The 13,098-nt window shown below is 34.7% G+C and overlaps 1 protein-coding gene across 3 annotated transcripts in view; it reads left to right on the top strand.

The window, feature by feature from the left end:
• Positions 1-5,477: 5,477 nt before the first annotated feature.
• Positions 5,478-13,098, top strand: part of fwd (phosphatidylinositol 4-kinase beta fwd) — a 33,770-nt gene continuing 26,149 nt past the window's right edge. The window contains exons 1-2 of one of the 3 annotated variants that reach the window (XM_069812713.1): positions 5,478-5,891; positions 10,725-11,018. In XM_069812713.1, coding sequence (XP_069668814.1) covers positions 10,807-11,018 — 212 coding nt within the window. In that variant the 5' untranslated portion in view covers positions 5,478-5,891; positions 10,725-10,806. Of the gene's footprint in view, positions 5,892-7,355; positions 7,633-10,724; positions 11,019-13,098 lie in introns of those variants that run through there. The other 2 variants (XM_069812714.1, XM_069812712.1) reach the window with 2 other exon arrangements.

Here is a 13,098-nt window from a genome sequence, read left to right on the forward strand (position 1 = left end):
TGGTAGGTGGATTACTCGAGAACAATCACAGTACCGGTATTCGTAAGCCTACTAAAATGTTTATTATTATTATTATTATTATTATTATTATTATTATTATTATTATTATTATTAAGTTAAATCATGAAGGTCCAACACCGAAAAATGCCTAGCACTTGATTGCATTAATTGAGGAAAAACTTCGGAAAAACGAGGTTCAGGCTGATATGTAGCCTACATCTATTATATCAGGCAGTACATCTCACTTGACGATATGTGTCAGGGAAGAACAATACATTGTTTGTATACATCTAAAGTCTGACTAGTGGAATATGTAGCTAATTGGCGATGTATGCAATGGAAGGGAAAAGGAACTGACCACCCTACCCCATTATCTCCTGGCCTAGTTGCTTCATAAGTGGTGCCATGTTGGGGTTCAGACCTGTCTTCGGACAGTTGACTAAAAAAAATAATAATTTACCCTATCACATACATAGGAAATCGAACCACTGACTGTTTGGATTGGTAGCACCCACGGAGGTGTTGAAATTATAATGTACACAAGAGAGAAGTCAAAATAAAGATCGTAGAATGTCTACTTACTTACTTACTTACTTACTGGCTTTTAAGGAACCCGGAGGTTCATTGCCGCCCTCACATAAGCCCGCCATCGGTCCCTATCCTGAGCAAGATTAATCCAGTCTCTACCATCATATCCTACCTCCCTCAAATCCATTTTAATATTTTCCTCCCATCTACGTCTCGGCCTCCCCAAAGGTCTTTTCCCCTCCGGCTCCCAACTAACACTCTATATGCATTTCTAGATTCGCCCATACGTGCTACATGCCCTGCCCATCTCAAACGTCTGGATTTAATGTTTCTAATTATGTCAGATGAAGAATACAATGCGTGCATTTCTGCGTTGTGTAACTTTCTCCATTCTCTTGTAACTTCATCCCTCTTAGCCCCAAATATTTTCCTAAGAACCTTATTCTCAAACACCCTTAATCTCTGTTCCTCTCTCAAAGTGAGAGTCCACGTTTCACAACCATACAGAACAACCGATAATATAACTGTTTTATAAATTCTAACTTTCAGATTTTTTTGACAGCAGACTTGATGACAAAAACTTCTCAACCGAGTAATAACACGAATTTCCCATATTTATTCTGCGTTTAATTTCCTCCCGAGTGTCATTCATATTTGTTACTGTTGCTCCAAGATATTTGAATTTTTCCACCTCTTCAAAGGATAAGTCTCCAATTTTTATAGTTCCATTTCGTACAATATTCTGGCCACGAGATATAATCATATACTTAGTCTTTTCGGGATTTACTTCCAAACCTATCGCTTTACTTGCTTCAAGTAAAATTTCCGTGTTTTCCCTAATCGTTTGTGGATTTTCTCCTAACACAAGACTGGGCATCGGGAGCGGATCTAGACTCTAAACGGGGACGCTTAATATTCATCCGTCACTGAATCAACGCTGCGCGGTGTTCGGCGGGGGAGAAAGGGGATGAAGAGAGATCATATGGCTCCCCGTGAGAGAGTGGAATCTGCTCTTGCTGCCCAGCTCTGTCCTACCATATTCACGTCATCCGCATAGACAAGAAGCTGATGTAACCCGTTCAATTCCAAACCCTCTCTGTTATCCGGAACTTTCCTAATGGCATATTCTAAAGCGAAATTAAAAAGTAAAGGTGCATCTCTTTGCTTTAGCCTACAGTTATTTGGGAAAGCATCAGATAGAAGCTGGCCTATACGGACTCTGCTGTAAGTTTCACTCAGACACATTTTAATTAATCGAACTAGTTTCTTGAGAATATCAAATTCAATAAGAATATTATATAAAACTTCTCTCTTAACCGAGTCATATGCCTTTTTGAAATCTATGAATAACTGATGTACCCTTATACTCCCATTTTTTCTTCAATATCTGTCGAGTACAAAAAATCTGATCAATAGTAGTAGAATGCCTTCGATGGTTTTCTAATTTATAATTAAATTTTTTTAAACAAGACAGCTACTACTAATTATGATCATTCTCTTGTTAACACCAGAAAGAACATAATTTATTTAAAAGCTCCTGAAAAAGAAATGCTGTGAAGACAAATTGACATGGCTTGATCTTCTCTTCGTGCACCTTTATATTCGTGCGATGAAGATAGAATGGTTGAGTGTTTCTTTATGGTGCTAAAACAATGTTAAAAATTGGCACATGGCGTACTAGATGTTTAATCATAATTGAGCCTTGAATGGCATCACTAATAAATTCTAGTCACTTTGGATATCAGTAGGCTACATTGTAAGAAACCCTTGCCGTATTCATAGACATTCTTAGCGCGGGGTTCCGGTGGATGACCAGCGAACTAATGTTTTTCGTATTCATAAACCAGTGTTAGCGATATGATATGATATGAATCCCGTACAACTAACCAATCGATAGCCGGGCTAGTTTAGCACGCTCGTAGCGCGGGCTAGCGAAATGTCTATGAATATCACCCTTTGGATTTATAGACTATAGAGGTATAGACTATCATAGGAGCCCTCCTGTTGTTAAATTTCCCAAATTAAATCTGCATACGCCCACAGTGTTAGCAAATTTTATAAGAAGCGACTTTAATATAGCGTTGCAGCCACCTGGTTGTTCCGGAATTTCGTCTAAGACATAGCCGATATTTTGTCCGTTCTCAATGTTTGTCCTGATGCCCTATTTTATGTTAGATCCCAGTGTGTGTTCGTCTAGTATTAGGTCGAGATGAAGTTTAGATGCAGATTTACAGAAAGGACTGTCACAATAAAGAGCAATTTTTGGAAGCAAATATTTATTTTCAGTGTTGGTTTTGATGAGGTACAAATTACTCCACAAAGTTTATATGCATATATATTATGTACAGTCATTATATATGGTGCTGTTTAGTCAGCAGTCCGAAGACTGGTTGGAACCTCATGAATGACACCAATATGGCGTCACTCATGAGGCAACTAAGCTAGAAGATAATGGGGTATGGTGACCAGTTTCTTTCTATAGTACTTTTTAATTCAGAGTTCGGCTAAAGTAGGTATAGTCGGAGGCACCGATTTTGGCAGATGACCTCGATGACATTTCCAGTAGGCGAGCCAATATTGTTTATGTTTGCGAGAATGAGATGCGATAACATTCTTTCATATTTTCATAACAGCAGCTCATATCAATTATCCTTATTATGAAACACACCACGGTACAGTCCTACTCAAAGAATACCTTTAATAAATGTAAATGACTTCCGTTCGCAATGATTTTATAATATGTCTCTTACATTTTCTAAATTAAATTAATTCTTAATTAAAAGGAAAAAGTATTGCATTGCGCATATATATATATATATATATATATATATATATATATATATATATATAATCCTACCCTTACCATATCAATATACAAGATTTGTCCAGTAATAATCTAGGGATCGTCTACTGATGGTGCGGCAATTCAAGTTAATAAAATTACGATTCTTCTTATAATCAAAATATAATTTGGTTAATTAGGTAAAATTGCATGCTGCGGAAGTTAGATTTATATAAGAGTATAATAAATAGGATTGTAATGGATATTACAAGGGCAATAATTTCTTCACACGCACATTGTGAATGGAACAGAGAAGAAAGCATTTTAAAATATTCGAAATCGTACAAAATATCGGAGAAACCAATTTTCCCTGCACAAATTGCACCAATTGAAAAATATAATTACCAGTCACAATAAATACTGTATTTTATGGATTCTAAAAAGTTGCTTATTAATCTAGAGGTATTGGCTGATGACTATATTAAATTCCAGCACAACATTCATTCAGAATATGTAGAAATTACACTTTGGATTTTAATAAATGTATAGGCCTACTATCAAAAGGTGTTACATACCCCCTTAAATACTGTACATGTGTTACATGTGCGATATCCGATGTTAAATTCGCACAAATTGTATTATTCGTAATTTTGGTCTCGAAAACCCCTAAGATATCTAATTTAATTTTTCACCCATTTTTGTCCCACTCCACCACTTTAGGGACAAAGTCGGACTAAATAATACCTTATTCGTATTCTGTGATCGCAAAGATCCCCAGATATCGACTTTCATCGAGATCGGATGACATGAGATTTCTCACTCCCTTCTGCCTTTTCATCAGTACCTTAGGATATGGTATTTAAAAAATCCAAGAATGTTTAACCAATATTGTAGAGAGTAACCTTCATTTTAAATTTTACGTCTCTAGTTAAATATAGTTTAGTAAATTTTTGAAGTCGTCGACTTCTTTCTCTCTCCTCTCTGCTCGGAAAAAAAAAATTAAGTCATTTCATGGGAGTAGCCTACATGAAATTGAATTTTTTTACTTTCCTTATACATTTTAGAAACAATTCTGAGAGATGAGTTGAATAGTCTAACCCAATTTTATGAGTGAATCTCTGTTTTAAATTTAAAGGCTGCACGTCTGCTGGTTAAAAAAAAATAAATCGGTATAATTATTTTGATCATTACTGCCTCCCATTTTCCGTCCCTTAATGTTCGTATTTCGTAAAACTCAGTCTTATCTATTGACTAAGGATTAACATATTTCCATATACATATATATTTCCATATATATAACAGATTATATTTCCATTTCGTACAATATTCTGGTCACGAGACATAATCATATACTTTGTCTTTTCGGGATTTACTACCAAACCTATCGCTTTATTTGCTTCAAGTAAAATTTCCGTGTTTTCCCTAATCGTTTGTGGTGTTTTTCCTAACATATTCACGTCATCCGCATAAACAAAAAGCTGATGTAACCCGTTCAATTCCAAACCCTCTCTGTTATCCTGAACTCTCCTAATGGCATATTCTAGAACGAAGTTAAAAAGTAAAGGTGATAGTGCATCTCCCTGCTTTAGCCCGCAGTGAATTGGAAACGCATCAAATAGAAACTGGCCTATACGGACTATGCTGTAAGTTTCATTGAGACACATTTTAATTAATCGAACAAGTTTCTTGGGAATACCAAAGACACATATAGACTACTGTAATATTTGTTTACTTTTTGGAGGTGACTGTGCACAGTTCAATAGAATACTCGGGCGTGCACGTTTACTCTTATGTCCTACCGGTCCTACCCATTCCACTGCGACAGAGATAACAGTCGATCTTGCAGCGGTGAGGAACTCGCTCTCCAGTTCACATTAAGAAAATCCATCTGCCAAAATCCCTGGCGCGACCTATAGTCCTGAACTAGGGGCGGCAGTACAGGCGGTTGCACATACAGAGAAGTGAGACTTTTTAACTTTTGATATACAGAGCTCCAGTCTCAGGAATTCCGTATGAAGAAGTCCACCAACAATACAATTCTCGGTACTCGGGAATTCCGATTGACGCTGCACTTTGCACTCGATACCTGGTACTCGGGCGATTAGCTGTTCTTATCGCGGTCTTGTGGATCTGAGTCGGGAAAGACTTTAAAACATGAATGAAATGTGGAACAGCGCGTGTTGTTAGTGAATACTTTTGCTAGGTATGGATCGTATCGTCAGTTTTGAAAGAAGTGTTGCACTAGTGATTCAGCTTTGGACAAGAAAGCAAACAGGTGAAGGATTGTTCTAACAGAAGAGAAATTGAACAAAGTTGGATCATCATTAGAAAGAAGTCCAAGGAAATCTCTTAATCATCTAGCAGCACAATGTGTAGTTACACATGGATACAGACATACGACAACAAGATTACTGAAATTGGTACAGTACAAGACGTCGGTGGTTCAAAGACTGAATAGTACCGTTAGCAACTGTGGAGTTCAATTTTGTAATTGGTTCGTGCAGTCTGTAAAGTGAGGGATTGTGAACCCACTGAACCCATAACTATTTTTTTAACTGAAGAAACTTGGTTACGAGATAATGTAAGTTACCAAATAATCGTTATTGAAGTTCGGAAGTACCTCATCAGTCACATGAGTGTCCTTACATGACATTCATATGTTTGAAGCTTATCCACGGATAGATGGATGTAATTTCTAACTTTTGTTTAATGTAGGTAAAATTAAACTCTGTGATTGCATTTAATTACACTTTTAATCCTGTAGTTTTAGGCTTACCATACGTGCCATAAAATACTGAACATTCCCCTTTTTTTGCCTATGTGTTGGGACCGCAAAGGTCCCTACTTTAATCAGACTGTATGTCATAATTTCTATACTGATGTTTGCTTCATAAATTAGTGTTGAAATTTTTGTTTTGGTTTATATAAATGTTTGATTCTAAAATTAGCAAACAGGAATAAACTAGGTATGTATGAAGGGTATTGTTACACAAAAAGTTAAGTGCAAAGTACTGTCAAGTGACATAAGTAAATTGACACGAATAATTAATATTGTGTAAAGGCAATAGACTTTTTGTAATCCCTTGTTTCAGTCTTAATACATTTTTCAGTAACTCAATTTCCTTACAAAGTAAAAGTCACCCGTATCTTCGTGAGACATTTATGGCAGGCGTAAGTTTAATCATATAAATAGTAGCCTCAGTCTCCGCATTTCACTCTAAAAACTTCTATTACGGCGGACGAAAGGCAACAGGCCGAGAACCAGACCTATATCGCGGGAGAGATAAACAGCACTGAATGTTAATCTTAAAAATAATTAACACAATGGATAAACTATAGAAGAAAGCGTCGACCCTACTGAGATGAAATCTGCGGTCGCTCGTATTCTGGCCATATTACAAGGACGAAACAGAAGTCTTTATTATAACTTATAAGCCTGTTTCTGTTGTAGGCCTACTATGTCATGGTCGGACATTATTCATTAGACGTGTTTATAAAACATTTAAAGAGTAAGCGGAAAACTAGCTTGGACCGAAAGATTTTTTTCCACCTTTTCCACCAGAAATTCTCCTCGCTGGAGTTGGGAATCGAATTCGGACCGTCTGAAAATAAAGTAAATCTGCTGGGTGATGCTGCTGGTACTGCTTTTATTAATAACTTAGAACTTCTGAAATACGAGTAATATTAATATCTCACGTTACGGAAAGTTAATTAGCTAGAATTAGTACTCCTATTATTTGTAAGTTTTAAATTACAATCATATGACTATAATCACAATGATCCACAGATTTGTTTAGGATGATGACGTAATTATGGGCAGCTGGAAGCGTGAGAAATTTACAGGAAGTGTGATTATGAGAGCTTTGTGTTCTGTGTGTGTGTGTGTGTGAATCACAGCCTCTCCACTCGTAACCCACTGTTTCCATGACGCGCGTCCTTAGAATTGAGCTCATTTAAGTGCAGCTGCACTCAGCAAATGTCCTTCCCCACCCAAACATATTTGTCTCTTGCCAACATGACTCTCCGAGTTTCCTCTGCAGTTTTAGACTAAGAAATATGCATTTATATTATTCTCATGTTAAAATTTCGGTTGAATCTTATCTAATAATCTGAGAACTTTACACGCATACGTAGATAGTGAATCAGCTTTTCTTATCGCAGGTGACGTATAGATTTCTGGAGGTAATGAGATAATGGACTTATGAGTACTGATATGACGTTGGTAACATTGGTGAATTAATCTAATATGGCTGTCGTGGCAGAGTGTCGTTAAAAGGTTTATCTAATGGTTTGATTATTTTGTGGACATATTGTTTAAGGTGGTAAGTAATAATTGATAATATTAGTTAGTGATAAATTCTGCAACTAGTAATATATATTATGGAGAATATAATACGCAAATAAATTTACCATCCTACCATACTTAATATTGTTTATGTGAATGACAGACGGTTAGTCACAACCAGGCCGTCGTAGAAAGTTGACCATAACACGGAAGTAGAACTTTCATCTCGCATTTACTAATTATATATTATTGTAGAATTTGAGAAAAATTAGGTGAGATAAATCTATTATAGTGGCTATTGAAGTATTGTTTTCTTATTAGCACCTTATGGACTCCAGTTGGGCACACCCATTCTGACATTTCGTACAAATTGTGGATATTAATAATAATGTTTATTTTCATTCACTATATTTTGTATTTGGTTTTATATATTGTACTCTGGTTAAAAATTTAGCATCTATGCTATTTTGTAAGTTCGGCAGTGCCTCCAATATGTCATTGGACTATATACGCCTACCCTAGGACTAATGATCTTAAATTGAATGGTTTGTTTGTATAAGTTGGACAACTAGGCCTATAGATTCAATATTTCTTTTTTGGTAAATACACGTACGTATTTGTATATGGTATTGTATTTTTATGGTTATAGTAACAATATGACTTGCAGTAAGTAAAACTTTTAAATTAGTAAATAAACGAAGACAGAATAAGCACATTATCATTTTATGGTTCTTTTACATTCCTAAATTATGTCTTCTGCATACCTTGAGTATTAAGAATTTGATCCTAATTGATTGCCTATTAAAATAAAAAAAGAAGTATGTCTACATTCGAATGTCAAACTAGGCCTACTTATATTCGCGTTTATAATTAGGCCTACTTTGAAAAGTCCATTAGTGCAACAATAGGCTTGTATCGTAAACTAACTCTATGAGTTGAAACTTGAAATAATGTAGTGGATAAAATATATGCTTTTTAATTCATTACTAAAATAATTAAGTTGTAATTAGTTACAATTGCATTAGCAAAGGAAGGCGAATATCTTTCCATACCTACCTACCGATCATAATCGTAGGCCTATATATGCAAGACATACCAAAAGCCTGAACTAACCAAACCTAACCTGTCACTGATACGCGATCTTATGAAAACTTTGCCTATGTAACCTACCTACCAAAAAGCTTATGTACATGCAAAGCATGTGATCTAGCCATTCAGCGGCCATAACTTTCACAACTACTTTCCATCCGTATTCCAGTGCGAAATTGACGTCGCCGCTCAATTTGTCTTTTGTTTAAAGTAGGCTACATATACCTACGATTCAACTAGAAGCCAAGTAGGTTACATAAATACATTCCTACCTTTCTTTGGTAACGCAATTGTAAAGAAATACTTCAAGTTATTTTGTCACTGTTATGGTACTTAATTGCTGTTTTTCAACTTCGAAACTATAGAATTATCGTGGAGCGTCAGGAACTAACATGTAGGCCCTATCATAACATGATTTAGCTGAATACAAATTCAATTTTACTGAATAATATACTTTCGTTACCGGATATTTTCCAGTCTGTACATACATACTACATGCATTGGCGACATAGGCCAACTTTTGATTCCAATCAGCAAGGAGACTGTAAAGGACTTGAAAAACTAATAGGCTACTCTTACGTCTTGACATCTTCGTTATGTTTTGCTGAACCTTGAACTTTATTCAGCTTACACAGAAAGACAATTTCACTAGAGAGGGGGAGAGAGAGATATTACATGCTAGTTCCTTGAATTACTGTACCTACCAAAGTTTGTTTTTTCAATTTCTGTGATTGTAGGGGAGTTGATACATATAGCTACACAATTTGGTCCTAAGAAATTACAAGATAAACAATGAAATCATTTCTAAATAATGAGAATGCTGCTTCAAGTGAAGTACAATCACACATTCGGATGATTTCTTAAGCGCAACAGCCAATAGGTTAAGTGGCATGATTAAAACATTTTCCATAGCTTCTGAAACATTTTGTAAACATTTGGTTAGTTACATAAGTCATTGCAATATTTTCGAAGTACCTAACATAATAATAATAATAATAATAATAATAATAATAATAATAATTAGAATAATACGTTCTAATGAAGATCCCAACTGTCTAGATTGCCAACTGTCTTTGGTAAAAAAATTTGTAATCAGGTCATTTAATGTTTTATATGGTCAGAAAATACTGTAGCCTACATAGAACTGAAACAAAAATATGACGTTACCAGCAATCTTTTTGTTATTAGGTTTTCAACCCTCTTTTAGTGTTGATGAATTGTGAGGATGGGCGTACTGAATCAATTCTAAAATATTGGACTTGGTTTATTTTTCGTTTCGTGACTGCAGACCTACCTGTCAATAACCCTGCCCTTTCTGAAATGTTCCATTAAATAGTTTAATCAGAGTGAGCTTACTTTCTCTTTCGTTTGGATGCCATACGAACTGCCCTTGGTTGTTGTTATTATGTTGTCTGAAATTCATTATTAAACTATTTTTTTAATTATTTTAAAAATTAGTTTAAGTTAAGATTGTTCACGGAGAAGCAAACCCTCTAGGTGGTCATTTCGAGTGCCCTGCCTCACTAACAATTTTTATATGGGTGACGGAATTTTTACCAGATGTTGTATGAAGTGACATACCTCAAAAGCGTAACTTTAGACCCAGAAGGAATTAAACTTAATCAGAAATTCCGTGTACGTAGGGTGAGAAAAATTTGAGTGTAATTTCTCGAATTCTTTTATTGAAATTTAGTTAGGCCTAAGTTATTTAAACGTTAATTTCCCGAATTGTTTGAATTAGTGTGTTCCACATTTAGAGAAAGTTTATCCATGCAGTTTTGTCACCAGCTTATTCATTTCAATATTTCATTTCTGTTTATTGTTTGTTTATTTATGTTTTTCTCCGTTTTATTTGTAGTTACCTGTTTTACTATTTCATTTGTTTCTATTTTCCTTACTTTCCTCTTTTTCTGTCTGCTTTTCTTATTTTTATTTCGTCTGTTTTTCATTCAGAATTATTCAGAGGACTTGTTACCGCAAAAGTGACAATTTTAATGACCGTCTTATCAGAACTTCCATGTTTTAAAACGTTTGTTGCAGATAGAGTGAACAAAATAGTTAAATAACTTGGTCTGTAATCATGAATGGTAGATGACCGGCCCTGCATCTTAGCACTAACATTATGAGTGAAGTTGCACCTCCACCACCACTCGGAAGAACTGTGGGCGGTAACAACCTTCTAACAGATAAACGACCAGAAGCAGCACTCATAAAACGACAAAAACTAGCACAATGTCAGAACAACGTGCCACCTGTGCACGGGCGTACCAACCCAGCACTCCATGTTCGCACTCGACTCAGCAATCACCAACGCAACCTCAGTCTTGACTTCAGGTCAGAAGTGTTAGTGTTATTAAATGTGATGCATCAATTTCACTTAATTATGCATTTTTGGTAATTAGGCCTAGTATCTAAATTATATATTATCTCAATATGGCCTTTTTACATAAATCTTGAGGGTTTCACCTCCCTTTAACCATACACAGAAATAAACTTCACCTGACCTAATCTAACCTAGCTGCCATAGTATTGTTAAACATTTCTATGCAATCTGGATCATTTATGATATCTTATACGAAACACCACTATCTCTTAATCATCACAGCAACCACCACTACTGGTCCCACCACTGCCAGCACCATAATTGTCAGTTTTCACATATTTATATCTACTGACCTATTACGTGCGTGAATCTTCAAATCTGTTCAGTCTCAAGTTGATAATCTCAGTTTTGAGTATTTGTTCGTGCAAAATTATTTATTTTATATTGTCAGTTTTGTACGGATATTACTTTAGCATTATGTGAATAAATGCTGTACAATTTGAACTTCTTTGGTAAGTTTTGTTCTTGCATGTCTGTAACCTATGTCTTTCGATAACTGCCTTAAGTCTTAATTCAATTAGAAATATATTATTTTTAAACTTTCTTTATTCTGTTTAAAGTATTTTTCATAAATCAGATCACTGACTGCCATATCATCATATTACTGTTGCAATAAATGCTTTATTAGATTTCACTAAGCTTTTCTGGATGGCTTTGTTAATAACTTTTACATGAATGTTTTGTTGTGTTAGGCTAAATTAATATATTTTGTAAGAATTTTAAAGCAATAAGTTACTACTCGATAATACTAACTTAGAGAAATGAACTAAAGCCTCGTAAGAATTAGGCTGATAATTCATTGCTGGTAATTTTGGACAGTACCTACTTACTTATTGTACTTGTAGAACATATATAGCAAATTTAGTATGAGAATATTGCTTTATTACAGCCTTGGTCTTTTTATTGAGTGTTCTGTGTGATACTGTGTAGTGTGATTCCTTCTGTTTGTCATATTTTGTACTTAATTATTTTGCAGTTTTGGATTATTATTTGCCATAGATATAATTATTGTACTTTCTTATGATTCTAAATATAATTTACTTCCTACGTTAGTGTCAGTAGTCAAGAATGTACTGCAGAACTCTGTTCATTATATTATTATTATTATTATCGGTATTATTATTATTCTCATTGTAAGTGTTGTGTTGTGTTATTGTAACTGTTGTGCTATCCTATTAGGTAATCGCTGTTTGGTAACACGTTCATATTAATAGTAAAGTACTTAAATGAACATAGCCTAATAATAATAATAATAATAATAATAATAATAATAATAATATCGTCACTGATGCTTGATCATAACACACATTACATTTTGTGTTGAAAAGTTTTATAAGTAATAGGTTACTTCCAAGGCCTTTGAAGTTGCTGTTGAATTCTTGACTAATCTAAAATCTTGCTCAAACTTGAGAAATGCCATCTCTTCCCATTTTATACTGGTGTTACTTACTTCTTGGGCATGTTTTTCAAATGACTAGGAAAAGAAGTTGAATTCATTGTTGACAAATTAATTATAAATCTCATATTTTGTACTCGTATTTAGCAAATTATGTACCTATGATTTTAATATCCTGCTATTTCCATGTTGAAGTTTGTGTTTTTTTTATAAATATGTATATTTGTGACACTATTTTTACTTGGAGGGGGAAATTCCTAGTTTCTCTTACAGCCCCTAACCTGGAGGGCTGGAATTTCGTTTCATGTTTACAAATTAATATTGCCAAATTGTTTGTTTTTTCGGAACTGTTGAATTTGTTTTGGAGTGATCTGATTATGAGTTGTATTAACCTAACCTCATTTACTAAGTATTCACTGAATATCATCTTCAATTAATAGAAGGTGCAGCCTGGATCCCCATTATTCAATACACAATACTCTTACTTGTACTTGCATTTAAATTCATTCCATGTACTGCTGCTGCTGCTGCTGCTAATAATAGTAGTACCGTAATAATAATAATAATAATAATAATAATAATAATAACCATAACCATAATACATTCTACTTTTCTGCTTTTACCATATATTGTAC

Source organism: Periplaneta americana, chromosome 16 (assembly GCF_040183065.1).
Source record: "Periplaneta americana isolate PAMFEO1 chromosome 16, P.americana_PAMFEO1_priV1, whole genome shotgun sequence".
In the NCBI taxonomy this organism is placed as follows: Eukaryota; Metazoa; Arthropoda; class Insecta; order Blattodea; family Blattidae; genus Periplaneta; species Periplaneta americana.